Genomic DNA, 19,579 nt, shown 5'->3' with positions numbered 1-19,579 from the left:
TGGTGGCAGGAATTTCCTGGTGTCCAGTGGTTAGGACTTGGTGTTCTCATGGCCAGGGCCTGGGGTCAGTCCTTGGTTGGTGAACTAAGATCCCACAATTCTCATGGCAAAAATAAATAAAAAGGTTTGGTGGTACTCAAAGTGGACTTCAAAAGAGAGAGGGGCAAAATGGCATAAGCTCTGTACATGATATTAACATCATTTCCAGCAGCACTATAGAAAGTCACTCTGAGACAGAAGTTGCAGGATACTGTGGGCTGGGGTTTTCCCATGAAGACTTACTAACAGTTGAATCTCCTCTTTTCTAATCAAAACAAAACAAAACAAAACACACCTTTCTAGATTAATGCTTGAGAAATGTCCTTTTCCTGCTGGCTCAGGTTAAACCCCAAAATGGACTTTGAGTAAACAACACATTCCTGGAACTTCCCTGGTGGTCCAGTGACTAAGACTCTGGGTTCCCAATGCAGGGGGTCCAGGTTAGACCCCTGTTTGGGGAACTAGATCCCACATGCTGCAGCTGAGACCCAGTGCAGCCAAATAAACAAATTAATTAATTTTAAAATAGAAAACGCAGCATTTTCCTGTGAGCCCATATTCAGCATTTTTTGATACATTTGCTCCATCCTTGGCTTCTACAGAAGATCAAGAGGATGAGCTTAGAGAGAGAAGGCAGCTTAGTATTGAAAAAGAGGTTGATCCCCTTCCCAATGCACAAATACATGCATTTTAAGACCTTTCACAGGTTAATTTGTTATATAAATGGGACCCAAAGCCAGCTCCTGGAATGACTGAATTAAATCAGAACGATTCTGCAATTTCACAAGCTAATTGTGACTCAGAAGAGGATACAACCACCCAGTGTTTACAGACACGTAGGCAGAGGCAATGTCAGGTATTAGTGTCTGGAGACAGCCATGCCCATGTTTGCAGTCAAGGAGCTTGGGATAAACAGAGTTGATTACACCAATAAACAGGCTGATTATTTACACTGCTCTCATGCCTGATTAGCCTTCCCTGATGGCTCAGATGGTAAAGCATCTGCCTGCAATGCAGGAGACCCGGGTTCAATCCCTGGGTTGGGAAGATCCCCTGGAGAAGGAAATGGCGACCCACTCCAGTATTCTTGCCTGGAAAATCCTATGGTTAGAGGAGCCTGGTAGGCCACAGTCCATAGGGTTGCCAAGAGTCGGACACGACTGAGAGACTTCACTTCATGCCTGATTTGCTTTAGATTACAGGCAGTCCCTGTCACTAGTGAGTGATGGACCATTTCGAAGCAGAAGCTATTTCTGAAGAGAAACCGAAGGCCCATTTGTGCTCAGGGGCTCAATGAAGAGTTCTCTTCTCTGTGAGCCTCCATCGTGACAACAGATCCCTGCCTGCTTGAATTGAACAGTGGAATCCCAACTTTAGTTTTAACGCTCACGACCCTTACATGATTCACTGTAACAGGACTTTTGATGAAGATCCCAGTTCTTGCATGGTTTTTGAACCGTTGCTTACTATATCAGCATACAGGACATTTTCTTTAAGGCTGCAATGTATCTGCCATGCAGTCATCTGCAGGTGCCCCACAAATCATGGAACTGATGGGCTCCCTTTACTTGTCCTCAGTGTTACAGGGTTTTTATTTACTTATTTATTTATATTTATGTTTATTTGGCTGAGCCAGGTCTTAGTTGCAGCATGTGGGACCTTCATGGCATGTAGGATCTTTAGTTGTGGCGTGTGGGATCTAGTTTCCTGACCAGGTGCTCTGTATTAGGAGTGCAGAGTCTTAGCCAGTGGACCACCAGGAAAGTCCCCTACAGGGTTTTTTTTTTAAGTGTTATTATAAACAAAGAGTTCGCTGGCTAGAATGAGAAACAGTCAAGGCCAAGTAAACTCTCTCATCCACAAGTGAAGTGAAGTCAAGTCGATCAGTCGTGTCCGACTCTTTGCGACCCCATGGACTGTAGCCTACCAGGCTCCTCCGTCCATGGAATTTACAGGCAAGAGTACTGGAGTGGGTTGCCATTTCCTTCTCCAGGGGATCTTCCCAACCCAGGGATCAAACCCCGGTCTCCCGCACTACAGGCAGATGCTTTACCGTCTTAGCCACCAGGGAAGCATTAGTTAGATCTACTTTTACAAGCATCGAACAGTACAGCTATGCAAGCACACATATCCGTGTTAGGCTTCTTTTGTACAGTAAAAGAGCTTAGTGTTAGTACCTGTTGGACATGATTGGCTGTTACTTAGATAAACGTGGTGCCTATGGAGATGACAGAGGATAGAGCTACAGGTGTTCAGGAAGGCTTTACTAACATTTAGCTGATTTAGTTAACAGTCAGTTTTTAATAGGCTTCCCAGGTGGCACTAGTAGTAAAGAACCTGCCTGCCAATGCAGGAGACTCGAGAGACCTGGGATCAATCCCTGGGTCAGGAAGATCCTCTGGAGGAAGGCATGGCAACCTCCTCCAGTATTCTTGCCTGGGGAATCCCATGGACAGAGGAACCTGGTGGGCTATATAGTCCATGGGGTCACAAAGAGTTGAACACAACTGAAGCAATTTAGCACCCATGCATGCAAGTTTTTAATGGCTGCTCTGGGGCCTTTGCTATGAAGAATTCCATTCTTACTGAAGAACCAGTTATTAACACTGGATGAATATTACAGCAGTGTGACTAATGTTTGAAATTTTTCTAAGAATCTTTCTATAAACTTTCAAAAGTAGCAATGTTTGTAGTTACTTTAAATCAAGCTTTAGAAGCCCCCCAAAATAAAGACTGCTTTCCTTTTAGGAAAAAAAATGCTAATTTCTGGCACAAGGGCATAGTGCATTTAAGTGTTGCTGTAGTTAATACTCAGTCTCCTAGTCGCTTTCATAAAAGTTAGTGTTAAGTAAACCAGATTTCTGTCAACTCCGTAGCGTTTCCTTAAATTTATGACATTGAATACAGGACACTGGAAACAAACTTGTGGGCCTGGAGCTGCCTAGAGGGCTGAGGCCAGGTGGGAGCATCCGGCAGAGTTCCAGGTTGTTCATCTTAGTCCTTGAGAACAAGAAATGCATGCTGGGATGAGGGCATTTTAGATTTAATCAGAACACCCACGAATTTGGTAAAGTTTTAGAGTTCTATAACTTTGGCAGTTCTAAACTACCGCACAATTGCACTCATCTCACACGCTAGTAAAGTAATGCTCAAAATTCTCCAAGCCAGGCTTCAGCAATATGTGAACCGTGAACTTCCTGATGTTCAAGCTGGTTTTAGAAAAGGAAGACGAACCAGAGATCAAATTGCCAACATCCGCTAGATCATCGAAAAAGCAAGAGAGTTCCAGAAAAACATCTATTTCTGCTTCATTGACTATGCCAAAGCCTTTGACTGTGTGGATCACAATAAACTGTGGAAAATTCTTCAAGAGATGGGAATACCAGACCACCTGATCTGCCTCTTGAGAAATTTGTATGCAGGTCAGGAAGCAACAGTTAGAACTGGACATGGAACAACAGACTGGTTCCAAATAGGAAAAGGAGTACGTCAAGACTGTATATTGTCACCCTGCTTATTTAACTCATATGCAGAGTACATCATGAGAAACGCTGGGCTGGAAGACGCACAAGCTGGAATCAAGATTGCCGGGAGAAATATCAATAACCTCAGATATGCAGATGACACCACCCTTATGGCAGAAAGTGAAGAGGAACTCAAAAGCCTCTTGATCAAAGTGAAAGTGGAGAGTGAAAAAATTGGCTTAAAGCTCAACATTCAGAAAACGAAGATCATGGCATCCAGTCCCATCACTTCATGGGAAATAGATGGGGAAACAGTGGAAACAGTGTCAGACTTTATTTTGGGGGGCTCCAAATTCACTGCAGATGGTGATTGCAGCCATGAAATTAAAAGACACTTACTCCTTGGAAGGAAAGTTATGACCAACCTAGATAGCATATTCAAAAGCAGAGACATTACTTTGCCAACAAAGGTTCATCTAGTCAAGGCTATGGTTTTTCCTGTGGTCATGTATGGATGTGAGAGTTGGACTGTGAAGAAGGCTGAGCGCCGAAGAATTGATGCTTTTGAACTTTGGTGTTGGAGAAGACTCTTGAGAGTCCCTTGGACTGCAAGGAGATCCAACCAGTCCATTCTGAAGGCGATCAGCCCTGGGATTTCTTTGGAAGGAATGATGCTGAAGCTGAAACTCCAGTACTTTGGCCACCTCATGCGAAGAGTTGACTCATTGGAAAAGACTCATGCTGGGAGGGATTGGGGGCAGGAGAAGAAGGGGATGACAGAGGGTGAGATGGCTGGATGGCATCGCTGACTCGATGGATGTGAGTCTGAGTGAACTCCGGGAGTTGGTGATGGACAGGGAGGCCTGGCGTGCTGCAATTCATGGGGTCGCAAAGAGTCGGACACAACTGAGTGACTGAACTGAACTGAAGACTGAATGCTGGTTGGATGGCAACACTGACTCAGTGGACATGGGTTTGAGTGGACTCCAGGAGCTGGTGATGGACAGGGAGGTCTGGTGTGCTGTGATTCATGGGATCGCAAAGAGTCGGACACGACTGAGCAACTGAACTGAACTGAACTTTGGGAGGGAAGAATCCCTTTATTATATGACAACTCTGTGCTTTCTAGTAAAGCAAGAGAAACAGTCCAGAATGTTCACAGGATTTATCGCTAGGGAATGAAAGTACAGATTTCTTCCCCTCAGTTCAGTTCAGTGACTCAGTCGTGTCCGACTCTTTGCGACCCCACAGACTGCAGCACGCCAGGCCTTCCTGTGCATCACCAACTCCCGGAGTTTACTCAGACTCATGTCCGTTGAGTTGGTGATGCCATCCAGCCATCTCATCCTCTATTGTCCCCTTCTCCTCCTGCCTTCAATCTTTCCCCGCATCAGGGTCTTTTCCAATGAGTCAGCTCTTCTCATCAGGTGGCCAAAGTATTGGAGTTTCAGCTTCAGCATCAGTCCTTCCAATGAATATGCAGGACTGATTTCCTTTAGGATGGACTGGTTGGATCTCCTTGCAGTGCAAGGGACTCTCAAGTCTTCTCCAGCACCACAGTTCAAAAGCACAGTTCAAAAATTTTTCCCCTCTACTCCCTGCTTTTCTGTATTTTATAGATTTTCATTAAAGAGTATTATTCTTACAATGAAAAACTGTATTTTGAGGACTTCCCTGGAGGTCCATTGGTTAGGATTCCACGTTTCCATCACTGGGGCCGGGGTTCATTCCCTGGGTGGGAATTAAGATCCTGTATGTTGTCTGAAGCGGCCAGAAAAAAACACAAAAAGCTATATTTCACAAAGAGTCGGACACAACTGAGTGACTTTCACTTTCACTTCAAAACTATATCACAAGCTCAAAAATGTCTCCATCAGCAGATTTTTAAGATAAGGCAAAACTAATTCAAGCATGAGGTTCCTTTGATTTTGTTAATTCCAATATTCAGAGAGTTTTTAGAAAGACTTTGTCCCAATTTGGGGGAATAATTTAGCCCTATACAAATGATCCTCTAGTCTCACCTAACAATGCATACAAGTCATACGTGAAGTGATCAAACTGTTTCCCAGAACAAAACTTAAGATTTTTCTTGGTGCCCACCCCAACTGGACACTTGCTCCACAGCAGATGTAGCGCCCCTGCTCATCCTTGGCCCATCGAGAACCTCGGGTTTATCCCACTTAGTCTCAACTGAGCCCGGCTCAGGCGTCATTTCTTCGCTTCTCTGACTCATTTTCTTTCTAATCCTTCCTGTCGTCTATATTTCCATACTTCTCATTATCATCATCTTTTCATTTAGGAGGCATGACACTCCCTCCCCACGTGGCCTATTTGTAAGCTTGGAGCTTCCTGAGGGGAGACATCATATTTTATTCATTCTTTTATCCTCATGCTTCTCATAGCGCGGTGGTTTAAAAATGGCCATAAATTATTTCCCCTACAAGAAGTGGAGTATATGGGACTTCCCTGGCAGTCCAGTGGTTAAGATTTTGCCTTCCAATGAAGGAGGTGTGGATTTGATCCCTGGTTGGGGAGCTAGGATCCCACATGCCTTTCAGCCAAAAAACCAAAACAAAACAGAAGTGATATTGTAATGAAGACTTGTTAAAAAATTAGTAGAGGTTATTTGCCCTCACACTGAATCAAGGCTGGCCTTGTCACTTTACTTTCATCAGCAGTATGTGGCGGGCGACACGCTGCCTTGAGCTGCCATGTGAAGTCTAGGTACCCTTCTGGAGAAATCTTGCAGAGAGAGAGATCACTGCCGGGCCAGTCTCCAGCTCTTCCCGCCATCTCAGCAGAGACCCCACGACTGGTGAGCAAAGCCATCTTCAATTTCTAGCCCCAGGCGGATCTCTAGACGACTACAGCCTCATGAATGGGCCCAGGTAAACCCAGCCCAGATTGAGGATTGTGAGCAAATATATGACTATTGTTTAAGCCACTAAATTTTGGGTCCATTGTTACGCAGTAATAGATTATGGAAACATGGAGTATTTGGGATACAGTGAGTCTTCCAATAAGTATGTGTTTAATTAAATTTAATTGTAGGAGCCTGGATGGGTAAACTTAGTCTAGATGACCCTCACGGTCCTTTTTAGCACTGAGATTCTATGATCTCCAGATTATTATGCCATCATGGATTATGGAGTTTGCCATTACTTCCTGTATTTCTAGTGATAAATGAGCATTGAATCTAGATGCAGTATAGTTAAGTCCTTGGGCATGTTAGTCCATTTGGGCTGTTATAACAAAATACAATAGAATGAGTGGCTTATAAATAACAGAAATTTATTTCTCACAGTTTTGGAGGCTGGGAAGTCCAAGATCAAAGTGCTGGCAGGTTAGGTGTCTGGTGGGAACCCACTTCCTAGCTCATAGATGGCTGTTTCCTTGCTGTGTTATCATAGAGTGGAAGGAGGGATCTCTCTGAGGCCTCTTATATAAGGCCAGTAATCCCATTAATAATTATAAGGGTGACCTAATTACCTCCCAAAGGCCCCATCTCCTAATACCATTATCTTGGGGATTAGGATTTCAACATATGAATTTGGGACAACACATTTAGACCATAGCATTCCATCTCTGGCTCCCCAAACTTCATGACCTTCTCACATAGCAGCAACTCAAAGGTCTAAGTGCAAAGTGTCATCTAAATATCATCTAAATAAGATATGGGTAAGATCAAGTTACAATCCATTGGGCTTTGTGATGTTTAATGGATTTAAAGACAGCCACCTAGGGCCACCTATTTTGACCAATTTTTTTCCAAACCTACTTTTCTACAGTTCTATTGATTTAACTTAATTTTTAATATGCATTAATATAAATCATACCCCTATAATCCATTTACTGTAGAACATAGCCACTTTGAGGTCTTTTTTTTTCAGTGAAAGTGAAAAAGTCACTCAGTCGTGTCCAACTCTTTGCGACCTCATGGACTATACAGTCTATGGAATTCTCCAGGCCAGAATACTGGTGTGGGTAGCCTTTCCCTTCTCCAGGGGATCTTCCCAACCCAGGGATCAAATCGGGGTCTCCTGCATTGCAGGCAGATTCTTTACCAACTAATCCATCAGGGATTTGTGCTAAAATAATTATACTTTCAGATCTGGCCTATACTAGTTTTTTGGGCTTTAGAATTTTTCTCCAATTTCCCATGAGAGATATAAAATCTGCAATGATGACCATGCAATGAAAATGAGCCAACCAACCCAAACCATGGCATTTTGTAAAGTTTGAAATGTCAGAATTTCAGGTGACCTGCATTTTGGAAGAAGACTCAGCCTTTGAATTGTTGCTCACTTCATTCTTTCTTTGATGCTGAATTATTTACAATCAGTTGACCATTTTTATTCTTATTTTGGGTGGGGATGGATGCTATGGGTTTATAGAGAATGTTTCTTTAAAGATAAACTGTAGTCCAAGCATCAGGTTGGTCATTCTGAGGTCATGCATGAAAGTCAATTTTTAGCTATGTTGCAGTTATAACAGAAAGAACCAAAGTCTAAACTCTACCAATGTCAGAAGCCATTGGTTCTGTGTTGAAAGACCTTCCGCTGATGGAAATGTGGGCATGAAAGGGAGCTGGAATGAGAGGGCAGCCATTCACAGAAACTGGGCTCTCCATGCACTTCCTAGTCTGCTGTTTTAAATGTGAAATGTTTTCTTGGTTTTGAAACGTTTCTGTGCCTGTTCCTGCCACACTTCAATGTTTCTGACAGTTCATTCCTGGTCTGACCCAGTTTCTGGTTGAACCCTTGGGGCTGTGGTAATCACTGTGAGGCTCCACCTGTGGGTGTCCCTGAGCGCCCAACTTCTGTACTTAACCACGGTCACCACTCTTGGTCACCCGTCTGGCTCTGCTTTCCTAGCAGTCACTGGGCCCTGCTTTAAGTCTCTCTCTTGTGCATCCGATGCAAGGCCATACGCCATCACCATAGGAAGAACTTCTGTGATAGGTGCTTTGAGAGGACCTCTTTGAGAGGACCTGCACCCAATATAGGTACAGGTCCTCCTGATGTTATGCCCTCTGGGTTTCTGATATTTTATCTTCAAGGTACTTATCACAATTTATAATTATTTTTGTCATCTATCCTGCTTGTTTTGTGTCTTCAGCACTTGGGACCATGGTTGGCACATAGTAGGAGTTCAGTAAATGTGCTGAGTAAATAGGAACAAACGAAGCTTGTGACTTGGGTTCCCACCTCTTTTAAGGTTGTCTATGATTGTATATGACCTTGGGCTAGTTACAAAACTTATGTCTCACTATATGTGTCAGGTAGGGAGGGATATTACTATTTTACTTAGCCCACAGTTTGGGGTGCTGTAGCAGATGCTTAATGTCTGCAGAATGAGTAAATGCACCTGCTAGCTCTGTGATAAGAGACACACTTTAAAAAGTATTTCTTTCATCTAACAGGTGAGAGAAGTTGATTATCTAAGCAAGAGGAATCTTGTTTACTGAGTGGGAAATAAAATTCAGTATTCCATATGCCTTTGCCCAGGAGATTATATTTCTCTTCAGGTTGTACCTTAATACTAGACTTTTTTAATGGAGGAGGGGAAATTTTCTTTACTGAATTTGGACCAAACTAGTGACTTGATTGACTTTCCCCATTCCTAAGGAGTTTGTGTCTGTCACAGATTTTAACTAAATTTGGCCCACTGACAGTACAGATTCTAGATTGCCTGTATCTTAAAAACCTGTAAGAAAGAAGTAATGGTGAAGGTAATCTGAAGACCACGGGGAGTTGTATAGAGCTAACATTCACATCAGGTGGTCCAGTTTATTGGCCTTCTGAAACTGTCAAGATCCTGACCTTGGAGTGATGGCAAAACTGCTTTCAGCTTAACAGTTCTTTGCACTGCAGGCCTTCACAGGCTGGCCTGACTTAACCTGCCTATCTTCCCCAGTACATTGGAGATAGTAGAGTGTCAGTTGCTCAGTTGTGTCCGATTCTCTGTCCGTGGAATTTTCCAGGCAAGAATACTGGAGTGGATTGCCATTTCCTACTCCAAGGGATCTTCCCAACCCAGGGATTAGAACCTGAGTCTCCTGCATTGCAGGTGGATTCTTTCACATCTGAGCCACCAGGGAAGCCACAGTGGAGATAACTTACATATAAAGTACAGATGCTATGCAGTTTTTCTTTCTATTGCTCCTTTCTTCCCATCTACCTACTTCTGGAATTTCTTCCCCCTGACATTTTCTTCGGCATATAGAATTCAGAGAAGAGAGAAGATGCAGGAAGGGTCCAGATATAACTAGAGTTATGTATTTTATTTGAGCCTCATCTCTTTGGAGGAAGGGGAACAGAGATGAGGGGAATAAGTTAGAGGTGGTCTGAAAAAAAATCTCAAGGGTGAGGGGTATGAAGAAGGAAGTCCTCAGTGGAACATCTGGTGAAGGTGAGATGAAGTGAGCCTGGATAAGGAATTCAGAGATAATTCTTGGTTGGTTAGCATTGTGATCTGGGAGTGCGATCCCAGTGCTGAGCACGGAAGGAGGCCAGCAGGTGGAGGAGTCACCAAGCAAGTACTGCTAGTTTGTAAGTAGCCTGCATCTCCGGGCCAAGTGGCCCCATTTGGGTGGGGAGGATTTGCCAAGGAAATGTGATGCCTTACTCCTAGATCTCCAAGGTATCCTCACTGGTGTCAGCCTTGGATGTATATGGTTTCACATTTTGATGTCTCCTGTCTACTGACTGTGTCCTAGCCTGAGTCTGAGTTGGGGATTTGGGAATTATAGCCCTAAACAGAGACCAGTACTTCTGCCTATTCGGCTTGGGACTGGCCTCTGGCTCAGGCTCGAGCTCTGTCTCTTGATCCAGCTCAGATTCAGGCTCCAGCTCTGACTCAGGCTCCACCTCACGATCCAGGTCTAGGTCCAGATCCAGCCCATGGTCTTTAGACATCTGTATCGTGGAATACAGATCCACGTCTGATTCCTCCTCCATCTCTGGGTCTGGGAGTAAGGAGAAGCCTGGACTTTTACTTCTGGGGGCTTCTATAAGACTTCTGCTTGTTTTATGTCTTGATTCTTCTTTCTGAAATACACACAGTTAGATGGGTTAAAACTTCCCAAGTGCATTTAATTTTTGAACAGCCAAGGAATTTCAGAATATAGTAGGACTTAATGTACCAGAAAGCATGGGTTCCTGGCAAAGTAGAAAATATTTCTGGCCTAAATTTGCTTTTCATCTTCTTGGCACTCTCTAGTTTCCCAGTTACTTACTATGCTTCAGGCTCCATTAATCCATAACCTGCAACTTCTCTAGTTTTTCTAAGCCAGCCTGGATTTCATGATCATCCAGTTAAACAACTGTGGTCTTGTCAGCATTCCCGAATGTCTTGTCTTCTTGATTTTACTTGTCTTTCCAACCCCCTAATGTATAGTATGTCCCCTACATACAAACCTTCAAGTTGCGAGCTTCCAAAGATGTGAACGCGCATCTGGTTCCAGCAAGGAACCAGAATCTCTGCCTGTCAATGTCAGGCGTGAGTGACATTGCAGCTTGCCCTCCATCTCCTATTGCTGACGATCCTTCAGCTCTACCATCTCCCACCTCTTTTCCTCGCCTCCAGTCAGTAACTCTTCTTACCTGTTCACTCGATGGCAGCTCCTGGATGCCAGCTGTTGTCCTGTACTATTGTACTTTGCAAGGTACTGTATTGTAAGACTTGAAATGTTTATTTTTTTGTGTTTGTTTTTATGTGTTATTTGTGTGAAAAGTATTATAAACCTATTACAGTACAGTACTATACAGCCAGTTGTGTTACTTGGGTACCTAGACTAGCTTTGTTGGACTTATGAACGCACTCTTGAAGCAGAACTCATGTAGGGACTTAGTATAATCCCTGGCACTGCGTGTAAGGCCCTTCATGTCCTAGACCCTTGCTGTCTTCTTCAGCTTTGCGTCTGTCCATAATCCCTACCTTTTGCTCTAGTCATAAATAGACTGACAGATCTTTACGTCTGGAAGTTTGTCAGTTTTATTATTCATCCCAAGGGTAGGGTAGGGGCATAGCTAAGGGAGATATTTAAAATAGGTATTAATCGGTATGGCACTGGCAGTAACCGAGCTTGCTGTGAAAGGATTCTCGAGGCCCCTTCTGGGTGGGGTAACCCTTCTTTGGTTGGGAAAGGATCCTGAATGACATGCAGATGTCATGGCAGTGTGGGAACCTGGGGACCAGGTTGACTGCTCTTTACCAATTGGTAAGGGAACCCTTCAGCATCTCACATTCTGGAACAGCCACACTCAAACCTGCCCTGCACATTGCTCATCTCTCTCTAATTAGACGTTCCCCCTACCTCCCCCCAACTCCCATTGCCTCGCATCATCCAACCTTGTCTGTCTCTGAGAAGGTTTCCTGTATGACGGTCTCTGATTCATCCACACTTAACTCGGAGGACTCTGGCAACTTCCTTGACAAAGCAAATAGCACAGCATCATGGAGGGTGAGGAACAGCTGGGCCTTAGTGATGCCAGCGTCAAAGAAATCATTCTTCTCAAGTGACCTGACCACAAAAGCTACAAACCAAACCAGGAATATACACAGGGTCAGACACCTGGGGAGGTGAGGATCCAGGATTCAAAACGCAGCCCTCTGCCTGGGAGGAGGGATACTCACAGTGACACCCTGCAATGAGCACCAAGATGTTGGCATTTTGGAAAGCGCTGAACATCTGTGGGGAAAGAGTAAACCAGTGATAGAGGTCTTCACACTCAGGAGAGGACAGGGCCTTTGAATTCGCTGAATTTTCCAATCTCTTTGGTCATTTACTTGTCTGGGGTATATGTACCTCATACCCATTCAGCTCTGTAAACATCTGATGAGCAAACTGCTATAGGCCAGGAAATAGCCAAAGTGCCAGGAACACAGAAGAGAATCAGATGGTTTCGTGCAGGGTGGGGAGTGAGAGGCAGGGTTGTCCGTGATCTGCAGTGGGGAAACAGTTCACATAAAGAGACAGTGTTCAAGTGAAGATGGTGCTAGGCTAGACCTGGGCACAGGCGTCACAGGGACACACTGGACGGTCCTCACAAACAACCACAACTTGGTATTATTGCTTAGTGTTTGCACGTGACTCCTTCTCTCTGGAGTTCACTGGACAGAGGTGGCAAGTTGTGGCCCAGAGATGGTCAAGCGACATAGTTGGGAACGGTATTCAGGGACCCTCAGGGTCAAATTCAGAACTGCTCTGCAAAGCTGTATTTGAATTTAGTAAAACATTAGATATTTAACAGATTAATAAACATCAAATACTGACCTCAAGTATACATTTCAGCCCATGCACACACACAAACACACACATACATACACACATACATATGCTCTGGGACTATAGATCTTAATGCTCAACTCAAAACCAGTCACCACGAACCTTAATACTCTAAGACTCAACAGGTTCTAACCCTGGGGTCTAAGTTGAAGTGTCAAAAGAAACAAAACAGACAGACTCTACTTCTTTCACTACCAGGAAGAAATAAGAAAGTCATTCTTGATCAAATGGTAAATCACAAAGTGATTTGGTAAAGAGCCACTGTAGACAGACTCTAGATGACAAGCAGTGGGAGACTCAAATCTCATGAATGTAGCTGAGGAATTCCCTGGTGATCCAGTGATTAAGAATCTGCCTTGCAATGCAGGGGACATGGGTTTGATCCTTGGTTCAGGAAGATCCTACGTGCTGTGGGGCAACTAAGCCCATGTGCCACAAGTACTGAGCCCAAGCTCCGGAGCCTGTGAGCCACAACTACTGAAGCCCATTGCCTAGAGCCCATCCATGCTCTGCAATGAGAAAAGCCCCTGCAATAGCTTTTAAGTTCCAGCACTGAAAGTTCTTCGCACTTGTTGAGGCCCTTGCACCTCAATGAAGAGTAGCCCCTGCTCATCACAACTGAAGAAAGCCTACGCTCAGCAGTGAAGACTCAGTGCAGCCAAAAGTAAACAAATAAATAAAAGTTTTTTAAAAAAGAAGCTTAAATGGAGTAATTATCTCTAATAAGACCAACCACTGGGATTTTTCCTAATGAGTTTTAGTTATCAATTATGAAGTAAAGAAAGCAATGATTTCCTCCAACAAAGCAGTATAGAGCAAGACAAACAGCACAGAATCAGGGAGGACAAAGAACTGCTGGGCCTTGGTGATGCTGCTGCTGCTGCTAAGTCCCTTCAGTCGTGTCCGACTCTGTGCGACTCCATAGATGGCAGCCCACCAGGCTCCCCCGTCCCTGGGATTCTCCAGGCAAGAACACTGGAGTGGGTTGCCATTGCCTTCTCCAATGCATGAAAGTGAAAAGTGAAAGTGAAGTCGCTCAGTTGTGTCCGACTCTTAGTGACCCCAGGGACTGCAGCCTACCAGGCTCCTCCGTCCATGGGATTTTCCAGGCAAGAGTACTGGAGTGGGGTGCCATTGCCTTCTCCTTGATGATGCTAGCATCAAAGAAATCACTCCTCTCAAATGCCCTGACTAAAGAAGCTACAAACCAAACCAGAAACAAACACAGGGTCAGACCTCTGGGGAGTAACTTGCAATTTTTTAAAGTGTGAGACTGCGCGGTGAGTCTCTGACAGCTGCAAAGTTAAGGTGCCAGACGTGACCTGGGGCAAAGAGCTATCAACATAGGCCAGGTGTGGAAGGGTCATGCCAAGGACCAGAACATATGGTGCCTCCACAAAAATGAAAGATGAGAGAGAGGGGGAGGAGAGGATGGCACAGCTACAGAACAGGGGGAAGAGTGATATCAAGTCAGAGGCTTTAAGTTCCAGTGCTGGACAGGTCCCTTCCTGGCTGTGAGCCCAGGACTCTTAAGGGGAAATATAGCTTGTCTCTCAGGGCTGTTGTGAGAACTAAATGAAACAGTGTATATAAATGTGCTCAGCTCAGTCTGGCATGTAAGAGACATTCAATAATGTAAGGTCAATGAAATCTAAAGTTACAACTACAGTGTAAGAGCTGGAGAAGAGAACACAGCCCAAATTTACTATAACCTCAAAAACGACAGAATGATCTCTGTTCGTTTCCAAAGCAAACCATTCAATATCACAGATATCCAAGTCTAAGCTTCTTCAGTAACGCTGAAGAAGCTGAAGTTGAATGGTTCTATGAAGACCTACAAGACGTTTTAGAACTAACACCCAAAAAAGATGTCCTTTTCATTATAGGGGACTGGAATGCAAAAGTAGGAAGTCAAGAAACACCTGGAGTAACAGGCAAATTTGGCCTTGGAATATGGAATGAAGCAGGGAAAAGACTAATAGAGTTTTGCCAAGAAAATGCACTGGTCATAGCAAACACCCTCTTCCAAAAACACAAGAGAAGACTCTACATATGGACATCACCAGATGGTCAACACTGAAATCAGATCGATTATATTCTTTGCAGCCAAAGATGGAGAAGCTCTATACAGTCAACAAAAACAAGACCAGGAATGGACTGTGGCTCAGATCATGAACTCCTTATTGCCAAATTCAGACTGAAATGGAAGAAAGTAGGGAAAACCACTAGACCATTCAGGTATGACCTAAATCAAATCCCTTATGATTATACAGTGGAAGTGAGAAATAGATTTAAGGGCCTAGATGTGATCGATAGAGTGCCTGATGAACTATGGACTGAGGTTCGTGACATTGTACAGGAGACAGGGATCAAGACCATCCCCATGGAAAAGAAATGCAAAAAAGCAAAATGGCTGTCTGGGGAGGCCTTATAAATAGCTGTGAAAAGAAGAGAAGCGAAAAGCAAAGGAGCAAAGGAAAGATATAAGCATCTGAATGCAGAGTTCCAAAGAATAGCAAGAAGGGATAAGAAAGCCTTCTTCAGCGATCAATGCAAAGAAATAGAGGAAAACAACAGAATGGGAAAGACTAGAGATCTCTTCAAGAAAATTAGAGATACCAAGGGAACATTTCATGCAAAGATGGGCTTGATAAAGGACAGAAATGGTATGGACCTAACAGAAGCAGAAGATATTAAGAAGAGATGGCAAGAATACACAGAAGAACTGTACAAAAAAGATCTTCTCGTCCCAGATAATCACGATGGTGTGATCACTCACCTAAATAGCCAGACATCCTGGAATGTGAAGTCAAGTGGGCCTTAGAAAGCATCACTACGAACAAATCTAGTGGAGGTGATGGAATTCCAGTTGAGCTCTTTCAAATCCTGAAAGATGATGCTGTGAAAGTGCTGCGCTCGATATGCCAGTAAATTTGGAAAACTCAGCAATGGTCACAGGACTAGAAAAGGTCAGTTTTCATTCCAATCCCAAAGAAAGGCAATGCCAAAGAATGCTCAAACTACTGCACAATTGCACTCATCTCACACGCTAGTAATGTTCAAAATTCTCCAAGCCAGGCTTCAGCAATACATGAACTGTGAACTTCCTGATGTTCAAGCTGGTTTTAGAAAAGGAAGACGAACCAGAGATCAAATTGCCAACATCCGCTGGATCATGGAAAAAGCAAGAGAGTTCCAGAAAAACATCTATTCTTCTTTATTGACTACGCCAAAGCCTTTGACTGTGTGGATCACAATAAACTGTGGAAAATTCTTCAAGAGATGGGAATACCAGACCACCTGACCTGCCTCTTGAGAAATTTGTATGCAGGTCAGGAAGCAACAGTTAGAACTGGACATGGAACAACAGACTGGTTCCAAATAGGAAAAGGAGTACGTCAAGACTGTATATTGTCACCCTGCTTATTTAACTTATATGCAGAGTACATCATGAGAAACACTGGGCTGGAAGAAGCACAAGCTGGAATTAAGATGGCTGGGAGAAATATCAATAACCTCAGATATGCAGATGACACCACCCTTATGGCAGAAAGTGAAGAGGAACTAAAAAGCCTCTTGATGAAAGTGAAAGTGGAGAGTGAAAAAGTTGGCTTAAAGCTCAACATTCAGAAAACGAAGATCATGGCATCCAGTCCCATCACTTCATGGGAAATAGATGGGGAAACAGTGGAAACAGTGTCAGACTTTATTTTTTGGGGCTCCAAAATCACTGCAGATGGTGACTGCAGCCATGAAATTAAAAGACGCTTACTCTTTGGAAGGAAAGTTATGATCAACCTAGATAGCATATTCAAAAGCAGAGACATTACTTTGCCAACAAAGGTCCGTCTAGTCAAGGCTGTGGTTTTTCCAGTGGTCATGTATGGTTGTGAGAGTTGGACTGTGAAGAAGGCTGAGCACCGAAGAATTGACGCTTTTGAACTTTGGTGTTGGAGAAGACTCTTGAGAGTCCCTTGGACTGCAAGGAGATCCAACCAGTCCATTCTGAAGGAGATCAGCCCTGGGATTTCTTTGGAAGGAATGATGCTAAAGCTGAAACTCCAGTACTTTGGCCACCTCATGCAAAGAGTTAACTCATTGGAAAAGACTCTGATGCTGGGAGGGATTAGGGGCAGGAGGAGAAGGGGATGACAGAGGATGAGATGGCTGGATGGCATCACTGACTCGATGGATGTGAGTCTGAGTGAACTCCGGGAGTTGGTGATGGAAAGGGAGGCCTGGCGTGCTGTGATTCATGGGGTCACAAAGAGTTGGACACGACTGAGCGGCTGAACTGAACTGAAAATGGGGCACTCCCAAAGATAAGATATAATCAAGTATATCTGAGTCTACAAATGGAGTTTGGGGGTGGAGGGGAGAGGGTCTCATGGATGGGAAAACTCTTAATGTAAACCTCTTCTCAGCCTCTCATTTCATAGATGAGGAAACCAAGACCCAATACAATTTAATAAGTTACCTTGGGTCCAGTGGACAGGGGGTGGCAGTCAAGCCAGGACAGAGCACACATCCACAGACCACTTTCTGCTATGACAAGCTTCCTATTGCCTTAGACCAAAGAGGAGCTGGATTGACTTAAAACAGAATCATATTTGCTTGGGAATAAGAAATAGGATAAAATATATAAATATTTTGTTACATAGAATTTGAGCATAAAAGAAGGAAAGTCAGCTGAAGGAGCAGCTCTCAAAAAAAAAAAAAAAAAAAAAAGGTGGGTGCAGCCAGAGCTGGGAAGCGAGTGGGTTCAGGATACGTGAAACTGAGCCAGCAGGAGCAATAGCGAGAGAGAAAGAAAAGAGAAAAGCTGCCTGAGAAAAAGATACTTATGAGATTTTAGAATTGGAATATGATTGCTTTACAATGTTGCATTAGTTTTCTTCTGTACAATGAAGTGAATCATCCATATGTGTAATACATCCCCTCTGTCTTGGACCTCCCTTCTACTCTCCCTGCACCCACCCCTCTAGGTCATGACAGAGCACGGAGCTGAGCTCCCTGTGCTTTATTGGCAGGTTCCCACTAGCAGCTTCCCACAGCACTATTTTGTGCTTGCCGTGTGCTGTGCTTAGTTGTTCAGTTGTGTCCGACTCTTTGCGACCCTGTGGACTGTAGCCCGCCAGGCTCCTCTATCCATGGGGATCCTCCAGGCAAGAATACTGGAGTGGGTGGCCATGCCCTTCTCCAGGGGATCTTCCCAACCCAGGGATCAAACCCAGGTATCCTGCACTGCAGGTGGATTGTTTACCATCTGAGCAACCAGGAAAGCCCATTTTGTGCTTATGAGACATTAAACAATAAAAACAGTATGGTTGGTTGTGCCCCTAAACTGTCCGTATTTGTACAAGAAGGAGAGAAATGAAAACTGTCTGAGAAACGAGACGGTGGGAGAGAAATCAGGACTCAGGGAACACTGCTTTTGAAGGAAAAATCTTTCCTGCCTTTTTCACCCAAAGAGGTAGGCAATGAAGAGGGAACTGGGGAAGATCCTTATGGGTCTGGACTTGGGTACTGGACTGGGCAACCTCACACTTGATGTGTCACTTCATCACAACTTCTTCAAACCTCCTGAGTACCTTTTAGAGCAGCTGAATAGTAGAGAATTCTGTGTGCACTCTTTTCTGTAGCATTGGAACCTATTCCTTGAAGTTTTTTGTAGCTAACTCCCAGGATGTGCCAGGAGTTGCTGGGCATGGCACAGATCGTTGTTTCAGTGGTGTTAAGAGTTTTCTGATTTTTAGTCCTTGAGAAACAACATGCCATGCTTAGGGAACCAACCCTTGTTTAGTAAATCAGAGTTGCTTCATTTTCTTTTTATTCTGGTTGACCTTAAACTGTCTTTGGTATGCAAGTTTCTAGTGGCCTAGGAGTCACAGAGCAGCTGATCAGTGACTAACAGGACTCAGGCAGGGATCAGAGCTCTTGTGAACACCTCCTTAGTACTTACCTGTCTTAATACGACCAAAGCCCGTGCGTCCACAAGATGTACCATGGAGAAGTCCAAGATGATGGTGTGGATGCTGGGTAGAATAGTTGAAGTCGAGTAAGGCAGGAGTTTTGTAGCCCTGACCTGAGTATCAGAAGCCTCAGGGAGTGTGATCATCATGCTCCTGGGGGGGTCATCAGAAAGCCAAACTTTCTCCACCTCCTCATAGTTTGGGTTTCTCTGAGATGAGGAAGATGTTATGTACGGTACTTGGTCTTCAGACATAGTTTGGGCTGTGTTCATGCCCTCAAAACGTGAGCAGCGGACCAGGTTAATGAAGGAGGACTCTCGGCCCCGTTGAACTTCATATCGTTCTGTGTAAATAACCTGGGACAACAGAGTTAGGGGAGGACTATGATAAGACTCCAATAAGGCTGGAAGTATTTGCAACTATGCTGTTTCTATCTACTAATTCACTTCCCTTGCTCTTGGAAAACTCTTAGAAAACACAGACCACGCACTATACCTTTCTCCTTAGATATTTCATTGTCACTTCTAGCTTGTGACTAAAACCATATTGATCTTTTTCTTAATTGGAGGATAATTGCTTTACAATATTATATTGGCTTCTTCCATACAACAACGTGAATCAGCCACAAGTAGTATACACATCCCCTCCCTCTTGACTCTCCCTCCCTCAGTCCATCCCATCCCTCTAGGTTGTCACACAGCACAGTGTTGAGCTCCCCGTGCTATCCAGCAGCTTCCCATTAGCCATCTGTTTACGCATGGGCTTTCCTGGTGGCTTACTGGTAAAGAATCTTCCTGCCAAGCAGGAGATGCAAG

General features: G+C 44.1%; 1 protein-coding gene across 6 annotated transcripts in view; it reads right to left on the bottom strand.

The window, feature by feature from the left end:
• Positions 1-9,853: 9,853 nt before the first annotated feature.
• The window catches only part of SLC26A8 (solute carrier family 26 member 8), an 89,712-nt gene continuing 79,986 nt past the window's right edge, over positions 9,854-19,579 (bottom strand). For all 6 annotated transcript variants that reach the window (XM_025270972.3, XM_006050388.4, XM_025270978.3 and 3 more), the window contains 4 exons: positions 18,755-19,120; positions 12,141-12,195; positions 11,856-12,040; positions 9,854-10,552 (listed from right to left, as the gene is read on the bottom strand). In XM_025270972.3, the coding sequence (XP_025126757.3) occupies positions 10,133-10,552; positions 11,856-12,040; positions 12,141-12,195; positions 18,755-19,120 (1,026 nt within the window). In that variant the 3' untranslated portion in view covers positions 9,854-10,132. The remainder of the gene's footprint in view (positions 10,553-11,855; positions 12,041-12,140; positions 12,196-18,754; positions 19,121-19,579) is intronic.

Source organism: Bubalus bubalis, chromosome 2, assembly GCF_019923935.1.
Source record: "Bubalus bubalis isolate 160015118507 breed Murrah chromosome 2, NDDB_SH_1, whole genome shotgun sequence".
NCBI lineage: Eukaryota > Metazoa > Chordata > Mammalia > Artiodactyla > Bovidae > Bubalus > Bubalus bubalis.
This window is presented reverse-complemented; position numbering and strand designations above follow the sequence as displayed.